We start from the raw sequence: 10,785 nt of genomic DNA, 5'->3' as shown, positions 1-10,785 counted from the left end.
TGCGAAGGTACTGAACGATTTCAATTCCGAGATTTTGATGCTACTTCGTACGAAGTACTCAATGCGGATCTCTGGGTGCTCCACATTGAAAAAATAAATATTCTTTACTTTGAAGGTCTTGACCATGGCTTTCACGTTGCCTAAATCGGTTAAGGAATCCTCCCTCCTTTTGGAATGTTTGTTTATTTTCATTGTAAAAATTCCAAGTGTTTGACTGGAAAAACGAAATGATTATGTACATCCTGTCTTTATTATATTGATATTCTTTCATAATTACCATTAACTCCTGCTGTCCTGCATTGGTCCACAACATGACGTTGATTTAACTTTTAAAAGAATTTTCTATTGTAATTTACCCAGAATTTATGCACTGGATCAACTCCAGTGACCCATCACAGGTTCTTCACTGCAGATGTGAATGCCGATCAAGTTGCGAAGATCAATGGAATAGAGTTATGCAGATTAAGGATACGTTTCATATAATATAATGCCCACCATATCAATCTTCACATGATGTATTGCAAATCAAGACATCTAGCATGTATCTGAAACGCAGTGGAAAACATAACCCACAACATATTCTCAACATTCTACTGGGCCAGCTACAAACATTACATTATAAAACAAGCAAATATTAATAATACATATCATGAAACGCAAGTACCATTGCTATAATCTTGCCAGTTCATTTTGACATGGGAACCTTGATTTGATGTTTGTATACGCTACAAGTCATCCATCAATGCTGTTTCTTAAATGCATATCCCTGAATGAGTAGATGCTGCAAATTTTAAGATCATAATCTTATCCATGATCATCAGTAGCACTTACTTGCAGCATTCCCTCCGATCTTATTTCCTGATACAAGAAGCAGGCCAGTTATCTAGCAAATCGATTTTCAATTAAGAAGGGTGCACCATCAACTTTAAGCTTATTCTGCAACACCATATCAGCAATCATTTCTGCAGTACCAAGAGCCTGAAATATAGCCAATTAATGTAACAACTGAGATTATTAGACAGTTATCAAGAATTCATTGTTGCCATCTAAGGCAGTAGTCATCTTCCCACTCATGCTTGAGACATTTGAGTCCATTGCAGGTACCTGCCAAGGTTCATGGTTGATCAGCCTTTACTTTTGCCAGATCTGCACCATGAACCTCATTCAAGCCTGAAATGGGCAGGAAAACCAACAACTACCACAGCAAGTGGATCTGCCTCAGAGTTTTGTTCTCAAGCTTTTTTAAAAGGATGACAGAAGGAATGGGAAGATTACCAGGGATAGACCTCCTCCTTCATGTCCCGTTGCAATTAGCAGTTTTGGTATGGCAGGAACAGGCCCAATGATTGGCCTCCCATCAGGCACTATGAGCAGTAGATTGACATACATACATCAGTACTTTGCATTTCTTAAAACAGGTTTGCAGCCAATTTTAATACAATGATAATCCATACAGTCCAACAAACTGAATGGATACTCCATGGGACTAGCTTTTGAGACACATGTACTTACTATAAGGCCGCAATCCAACCCGCACTTTTGTTCTCTCAGTGAAATCATTTAACGATATTTCTCTCAGAGCAGGAAAGAACTCCGCAGCACGAGTCCATATACGGTTAATGATTGACTGATCTACTACAGTGCTGAACCCAGAAAACTGGCGGCTGCTCCCTTAAAAAAGGATGTGAAATATTTTAGAAGCAGAAAATAAAAAACCCAAAGTTTTCCCCTTAGGACAGGTAGCTACATTCATAGCATGTGTATTGCATGCATGGGATACATATGCTGGGTAGCAGGTCAATAATAGAGGATCAAGGTTGATTTAATTAAAAAGTACTACAATGAAGTACATAGTCAAAATATAAGCAAGTGTTGATCCTTCTAGTTTTTGAGTATTGGGCCTCATCCATTGTCACTTCCAGGAATATGGGAAATTTAACAATTCAAACCTATTAGGCTGTTGCACCCATGAGGTCCAGCATATATTTTCAGATTGCGATAAGATACGCAACCAAGTGCAAAGAATTCTGTCCAACATAGGTTCTGCCCATGAATGATTCCATAGATAAACCAAGCCAGTGCATTTCAGAGCCAGGGAGATGGCCCCTCTTCCTAAACTAACATGACATGCCATAAACGAAACTCCATCCATCAAGAACCAAGAACAATAGTTTTATCAATCAATAAATGAAGTTCAAGCCACAGTAACATCAGTGATAAGACAAAGGCATAGAACTTTAGTGTAAAATATTTTAGTTTAATACTTTGAGAGATTTCAAATACTAGAATAAGTCGACTTGCTATTCTATGCATTGCAGAAAGTATGCACTATATGGGGTACAGGGTGAGAACAAGTTGGTCATAGAATTTAAGTGTAAAATATTTTAGTTTAATACTTTAAGAGATTTCAAAGACTAGAATAAATAGACTTGCTATTCTATGCATTGCAGAAAATATGCACTCATAATCATGGGTTGAGTAATCATCATGGATCACTGCTTTACCCAGAATCTCTGTTTGGATGGAAATTCAAAATTACGAACCTAAATCCCCTTCTCATTTTCAGCATGCATAAGAGCCAGGCAAGATGGTATCTCGTCTTCATTCGAGTTTATAAACTAGAAGTGAAATTTAAGCTAGAATAACAACAATCGAGATAGAAAATAAAAACAAAGGGCACAGAAAGAGAGCAAGTTGGCTGTTGAATTTGAAATAAAGGTATTTTAGTCAATGCTCTAGAAGCTTTTTTGCAAGACTATGTCATATGAATAAGGCAAATTAACTAGGAGATCCAAACAGTGAATGGAAAACACAAAGAAAAGGTGAGGCAGCACAGTTTTTGAAGTCATAGAGGTGCCATGTATAATAAGCAACACGAATCTTGATCTCTTGAAAGCAGAAAAATAAAATAAATACCAGGATGATGAACTGGAATATACTGAAGCACAAAACTAAAAAAAATCAATGAACATATTGAAGCACAAAGCTGAAAAATCAAGAGTAGGTATACAACAGTTACCAAGGACAAGGCTCCCAACTGGGTCCAGGGTGGCTGTCATTGAAATGGACAACATTTGCTCATCGTCAGCAACCCCTGGCACAGAAGATGAAGGATGCAGAGCAGCTTTTTGATGGCTAACATATCCAACCTCCATCAGACCATGATTCAACTTTAAGGAGTCGAAGTTCTCTATCACAAGGAGATGACCCTAGGGTATTGGAACAACAGAGGCTGCTCTCAGGTAGTGTAAGACATGAAGCCATTCATGTCAGAAATAAAAATAAAAAAAAAATCAATGCAATCTTGAAATTTTATGAGAAGTCAACTTTTCATAATGTCATTCAGCAATTAACTCACATAACCACATCAATGACATCCACGGCAGACAACGAGGCGAAGATAGCAGACTTGCCTCAAGACAGGAACATAGCATAGGGACATTGCTCTGGACTAGTTAAGTAGTTGGTTGCAAAAAGCTCCTCCGCTTGCCTTCGCTCCTCTCCTTTACAGTTGAGTGGCTTTGCCCCTGGAGTTGATTCTTTCAACATGCTGATACTAAGAAAACTAAAGTATTCCTAAACCCCTCCATGTCCCAACCCCCTGAAAATTCTGGTTAATTATCAGATTGCCACCATCATTACACATTGACATGCTTTGGTGGATGGACCCCATAGCGAACCCAAAAAGGATTTCAACTCAAGATTGCATTACAACATATTGGGTCATCTTAAATTTTTCTCATTTTCTATCTTCATTTCTAAATTGCGCTTGTTTTCTTCTTTTTTTTTTTTAATCTAAGTGTATTAATTACAAATTGACTTGCTTGGGCACTTGGGTGAAGCCCATAGCAAACCCTTAAGGGGTTTCAACCTAAGATTGCATTACGAGACATTGACTCATCTTACTTGTTTTGCTTATTTTATATCTCCAATTATGAATTGCAATTGCGTTAGTGTCTCTGTTCATGTAGCTCTGCAATCTTAAGCAACATAAATCTCTGAACCAGTCAGACATAGTAAGAAGCTAAGAACATCCACTGTCATTTGATGGAAAAAGGTTCATGCACAAGAAAGCACCCAATCATTCATCTTTTAAACAATATAGAGCCAATTGACATATCCCATATATGCAAGGAATACAAAAAGGAAGAAAGTAATGCAGACACAAAGAAATTGAAGACTAGAAGGACACTGCAACAAATTAACAATTAATAATCACAAATAACTTGAAGTGGTTCACATTTAGTAAATTGCTGCCAGATACTCAGTCCAAATCCCAAAATCATACCTTTCGAGGCTTTACAGGAACATCCAATACAACATTTGATCCTCTAAGCAGGTCTTCCATCAAAGATCCACTCCAGGACCCAGCTGCAAGTACAGTGGCCTTCTTACTGTGCAATGTCTTCTTGGAAGTCCGAATTCCTTCAACCTCTCCAGTGCTATCTGATCTGAATTTATCATCATTTATACAAATTAATCTTTGAAAAGGAGCTTTGTTGGCTTCCAAATCATCCCCCTCCCACCTCCCCACCCAAAAGAAGAAAAAAAAGATTCCCTTCCTAGATATATAATGTACCTTAGTAGACTGATGACTGGATCATGATAAAACTCGGCATATCTTCCTTTCGAGGCAAACTTTCTATTACCCTACATCAAGCTTATTCACATAAGTAAAACCAGCAGTCATATAGCTCATCATTTCTGATTAAAAGCAGGATTAAGTTCGAGGCACCTTCTCAATGAATGCAACTGCACGATGGGCATCCAATTGACTGTCATCTGGTAAAAATGCTGCTCCACCTCCTTTCCCAACATCAAGTGCTGGTTCCTTTGAAACTAATGAATAGCCAGACAAGTACTCGGCTTCAATGCCAGCTTCAGCAAAGCACCTTACCCTCTGTCTTAACATTGCTGACTCTTCCAAAGTTCTACCAACCAGCAAGCTTCCTATCAATTAAGAGTATGATACTGTGATGCTTTTCATCAATCATGAAAAGAAAGAGACAGATCAAGGAGAAAACAGAATCAGGATCAAAGTTTCTACCAGAGTTCTATCCTTTTCATGTATACTCATACAGGCAGAAAATTCATTCGGGAGAAATATTTGACCCATTAGATGTTTGCCCAATAGAACAGTTTTAAGTACCATTCTGAGCAAACACTAAGACCTTCATTCAGTCACCTCATTCAGTTATACCCCTTTCCCTTCTATTGCATTTTGGTTTTTGAAAGAGATACAATTGCTGTATGATGACCTTTTACAGTAGAGACATGCTGAATGGCATTCTTGTATGAAATAAACTGCTGGCTTTGATATGCTCTTTTGAGGACAAAAGTAACATCCTGTGAATCCTGCCCCATATGTTATTATAAGGGTTTATAAAAGGAAAGAGAATAAGAGGTTCTTTGAAGACAATATTAGAATGTATCAGGAAAGAGAATAAGAGGTTCTTTGAAGACAACATTAGAATGCATCCAATCATTTTTACTGATATTGCTCATTTTATGATGGATTGGGGTTTGCAACACAAAAGTTCCTCATTCAAAAATGGGGGATTTAGTACGAATTTGGTCAGATGTGTGCAGATGATAGGCTTATGACACTAAGAAGGGCCTCTCCACTCTGAAGCTTGGGTTGTTTGGTTGCATGCCATCCAATGGTATCAAAGTGGGCGATCCATGCACTAGCAATGCTGAGTGAGTAGATATTATGAGTGCAGCTCCATGGCCGCAAAATTTTTTCCCTTTTTTTTTTTTGTGTGTGTGGGGGGGGGGGGAGAAGGGGGAGGAGGATTGGCATGGGGTGTAGAGTGGGTGGTGGGTTGGTTCAGTCCAATAACTGTCAGGTAGGGGTACAGCTGGTTTATGACCATGGGAAAGCCAATTCACCTTGAAGTTTGGGCTTCTTCAGCTCCATGGCCAGAATGAGATGCCCTACATCAGTCAGTAATGTGTGGCTATGACCCTGGGGAGGGCCTCTCTACCTTAAAGCTTGGGCTCATCAACTAGTGGGGTGGCAAATCTCATCTTCCAAGAAGTCTGAAACTGCTTTTGGGAGCCCAACAAAAGTATGAAGCCATTATCTAACATGATTTCCTGCCTTGGTTATCATCTCGAGTTCTGCAGTGACAGAATCCAAAATATCAATAGGACCATGCAGCCATGCTGTCTAAAATAACCCCCAACCCCAGCAAAGCTCTGGTGTTCTAAGGAGCTTCCATCAACATTGAGTTTAGTGGGGGCTCGGAGGGTAAAAAAAAAAAAAAAGGAGGTGGAGGGAAGGGTTTCAGTCTTGATGTATCAGAGGCAAAGGAAGATTGGAAGAGCTAACAGTTCACAATGTCTTACCGAGTGAAAAATATCAAACTCAGTTGTCACAACATGAAATTTAGTGCCTTCTGAAATTATCTCAATTAAATTATCAAAGGATAGGATGTAAAGGAATAATCCCTCCTTTGGAATGCATTGAATCTAAGTCTCCAAGATACATAGTACTGCGCATTCTCCTATTTCATCAATCAGAAGTTCATAACATATAAAATCCAGTTTCACAGTAAGACTATTCTACCTTGACAATTCTCCATCATCCATCACATAGGCATACAAATTAGGACATGGTCATCAATGATTGACATAAGAAAAATATAGAAAACCAGGAGAGAGCATCAAATGTTTGAGGTTGAGCAGGATGTTGTAACCAGATGACTGGATAAGACATTGATGGGTCCAACCAAACCAGGTTGCCTTCAACAGGTCCTTTTAGGAAAAGTATACACAATAGTTTGGTTAATCATCTTTTTCTTGTATTTTAAGAGAAGCATATTTTGTGATTTGCACTTGTCATGGTCCAAAATTTTCTTATAAGCAGCAACACCCTTTTGGAATATGCTAAAATATACACATTTGATATTTTTAATATATATTATCGAGTAAGAAAAAAGGTTATTCTAGGGACATAAAGTTAGGTTTAGCCTCCCAGTTGGAGGAGTTGGACCAAACACCCTTTGGTCCCACTTAATAGCAGCAACACCCTTTTGGAATATGCTAAAATATACACATTTGATATTTTTAATATATATTATCGAGAAGAAAAAAGGTTATTCTAGGGACATAAAGTTAGGTTTTAGCCTCACCAGTTGTGAGGAAGTTTGGACCAAACACCTCAATTATGGTCCCCACATTAACAGCATGATTGTTGGTAAATCAATCCCATAAGACCATAACTAACTAATTTTTTTATGTTCCATGAGTGAACCATGTAACTAGGAGATGTCAGATGTCACACCTGTCTTGAACTCTCCACTTAAGTACAAATGCCACACCAGGGTAATTAAGGAGATAAGTAGGTTATTATTGGTAACAACCAAATGCAGAACTTTCATTAAAAAAAAGAAAGAACCTACTGCAGAACAGTTGGCTTGACTTTCTGTATGAGAACACATGACTAATATCCAATTTGTTCAACATTAGATTCAAAATTGAATGTTTTGTCTGATAAACCCAAATGTGAATTGTATATTAATTCATGAAGTAATAACATATTACTCATCCCACTTTACTGAATTCTGATTACATAATTGGTTAAATCAGCACAATATTCTTCAGGTGGACTTGGTACCTCAATGTCAGGCGGAAGAAAAACCATGCACATTTCAGAATTCACTATTAGGGAATCAAAAATCAAATCACCTGTTCTCTTCCAACCCAATGTTTCTAGAGGGCATAGGCCGTCATTTTGTATGCTTTCTGCCAATGTGTTCCACAGATTTTGACTTCTCACTGCCAGCTCCCATATATCACTTCCAGGTGTTTTGTGAGCCATCCATAAATAACCTTGCCCTGGAATCAGCTCAAAAGCAAATGTGCCGTCAGGAAATCCTAAAGCTAAAAAAGGCTTAAAAGAAGAAAGAAAGCCAAAAAGAGAGAAGCATGGAGAGTCCATATGAAAATTCAAGTCATTGAACTGGCTCATGTTTCTAATCAGCTTAATGGCATTATTCAAGAAAGCAATAAAACATCCTCAACAAAAGTATGTTAAAGCAACAAACCATACTTTAATTTTTGCAGATTTTTGCACCCAGATGATCTTAAAGTATTCAGATCTTTCTAGTCTAACAGTCTAGCAGATGAGCAATCCATACCAAATTCCAACATTGGATGATCTGATGTTATCAAACCGTAATGAAAAGCCATGAGCCACTTTGACATGATCCTACTAATCATGTTGTCTAGGGGGAGTGTCAGCAACTAAATTCTGCTCAAAAAGATCTGCAAACAGTGACCTTTGCCACAATTATGACAAGCCAACAATGTTATTTGATATTACTTGTTCCATGCTAGACAAGGCCAGGGATGGTGACGAGGTTCCGACGAAAGCACCATAAAATGACTAATTCCATGTCAACCACATACATAAGGCAGATTTGAGGAACAAGACCCAACTCAATCTACAACTAGGCTTTTTATTTGGGAGAAATGGAGTCTTGTGTAGTTCCACAGAAGATTGCAAGTTTCTTCTAATTGAAAAGAAATGCACAGTAATGACTATATCTTGAGAAGAGAAATAATATAGCATCACTAGCTAGGCCCTTAATCAAGATTTTGTGCTCATCCAACAGAATTGTTTGTATATCCTTTCCTTTCATAAACACTTTTTAATTTTTATTTTCTAAAGCCAAGTGCTGCAGTAAGCCTAAGTCTCACACAAAAATACAACACCAAAAAAGATGATTGTGAATCTAATGATTGTTAGGATAGAAAGCTGTACTCAGAACAATATACCCACTTAGTCCAGATTGATGAAAGAACATGGATTTAAAACTACACTAGTTTCATGGTTCCAACTGTCTTATCTGCAGTTGCAGTTCTTTGTAATTAAGTAGGATAAGTCAGACATGTAATTCACCAAATGCTCATGTAGTAAGTAGTCAGGACTCAGGATTCCCTTAAGATAATGCCTACATGCCACCTTCAGGTGTACAGAAAAAGAATCAAGGGGATTCTAGTCATTGAAGTTGAAACCTAAAAACATCCAAAACACTGAATGATGTTTTTCTCCTGACTTTGAGTATGCTACAAAGAGCTATCCCTGGAACATGCATCAAGAGGATTAAAGCTGTGTAATGACAGGTACCATCTCAATTTGATGATCTGGATATCAAATGTAGGTCAATATATTCTCCAATCTTAAATGGTATCCAAATAGTAACTTCCATACGGTTCCCATCTATCAGGAAATGAAGGGAAGGGAAGTAAAACTAAAAAGGAAAAGGAAAAGGAAAACTTTTGTAGTCATTTCAAGCAATGGTCGTTTAATTAACACACACAGACACCACTTGTTAATTATAATATTTTAAATTTGTTTTATATTTTCAACCATGTTCATGGATTAGAACAGAGAAACCAACAATCAATTTGAGATTTTTAATTATTCTATCCTCTAAGATTTTAAGTTGATTAAACCATTGTCATAACAAGCTGTACCATTTATGTATTTAAATTCTGAACTAATTTTGCTTCCTTTCATATATATATTTCTGCAAGAAAATCCTCAGTGTAGCAAAAAAGCACGAATTAGCTCTATGCGTGTGTGGGAGGGGAAGATAGCTGCTTCCTCAGTTGGTTGGTTCCATTGGCCATCGCCCTGTTTAACCTGATTTAGATGTAATTAGAAGTCCCAAGTGTTCAACTAGATTGAGTAGAACGAAAAGGGAAAAATAAATCAACCAAGCAGTAACAACAAAACGAAATACACCCCGAATAAAGAACAAGACGTACAGAGCAATTTTGATATTTAGGAAACACGCGGAAGCTTTACCTGCACCAGTGGCACCAGAACAAGGCACAGCTGCATCAACTAAAGCAACAGAAAGATCAGATTCATTGAGAATCTGTCTGGCGATGGTCAGACCGATTATTCCGGCACCGATTATGACGACATCGAACTCCAACGAAGAAGGAGAAGAAGAAACACTAACAGGATTCAAAGCGTTAGTTATAGAAACGTTTCGAACGTTAGTTGATCGAAATTGAAGAGGAAGAAACCCGAATGTGTTATTTCGACTTGGAAACCGAATGTTGGTTTTTCCATGGAAACACTCAGAATGGAAGACCAAAGGAGAAACGTTGCCAATTGAGATCACCATAACTAATTGCAGAACGGAAACAGATTGGACTCAAGTAACTATCGAGAGTGCCGTTTGAAGGCTTAAAATGAACGGAAAAGATCCTTGATCTAGTCAACTCGTCATCTCCCCGATGGTTTTATTTTAAACTGGACAAAATAAGAAAACATAGAAAGACAATTTTTTATTACCAAACCCAGCTGAAGGAATCGACATTAGAGCATGGATGGATAATTTTTTAACAGAAAACCTAATTTTAGCTTATCACATGTTACTTTACCATTGAGCGAACACATCATAACCCTTTTAATGAAATTTTAAATTTATTGCAGACGTTTCACTTCTTTTCCTTTTTTCTTTTTTTACATTTCTATTGTTGGGGGAGAAATTCTGATGGTTGATACAGTTCAGTTGGGCAGAGAGTTTGGTTTTGTACCAGTTTAGCTGTCGGTTTTCCATTGGCGAACTGACGTAAATAGTGAAACAAGTTCTTAATTTTCCAACCGAAATGCAAAATAAAAACAACTAGCCAAGGAAACGATGGGTTTCGTTTGCCAAATTATATTTCTTGCATGGCTGGAAGAATCAGAAAGAAAGATCATCAACCCCTTAACTCTTTCGTTTTATGTACTTCCCACCTCCACCTCTAAGAAATTGT

General features: G+C 37.7%; 1 protein-coding gene across 1 annotated transcript; it reads right to left on the bottom strand.

Moving 5' to 3' along the window:
- Positions 1–677: 677 nt before the first annotated feature.
- On the bottom strand, positions 678–10,742 carry LOC149025957 (FAD-dependent oxidoreductase family protein). Its single transcript, XM_089146174.1, has 9 exons — positions 9,821–10,742; positions 7,693–7,842; positions 4,736–4,950; positions 4,580–4,650; positions 4,289–4,451; positions 3,020–3,209; positions 1,513–1,671; positions 1,276–1,364; positions 678–978 (listed from the first exon to the last, which is right to left on the bottom strand). The coding sequence occupies exons 1-9, from the start codon at positions 10,146–10,148 to the stop codon at positions 880–882; spliced, it is 1,464 nt and encodes a 487-aa protein (XP_089002300.1). The 5' UTR covers positions 10,149–10,742; the 3' UTR covers positions 678–879.
- Positions 10,743–10,785: the final 43 nt, after the last annotated feature.

This window comes from Hakea prostrata, chromosome 2 (genome assembly GCF_041222555.1).
Source record: "Hakea prostrata isolate BN-2017 chromosome 2, UWA_Hpros_2, whole genome shotgun sequence".
Lineage (NCBI taxonomy): Eukaryota > Viridiplantae > Streptophyta > Magnoliopsida > Proteales > Proteaceae > Hakea > Hakea prostrata.
Note: the sequence above shows the minus strand (reverse complement) of the source record. Positions and strands in the feature narration are given on the sequence as shown.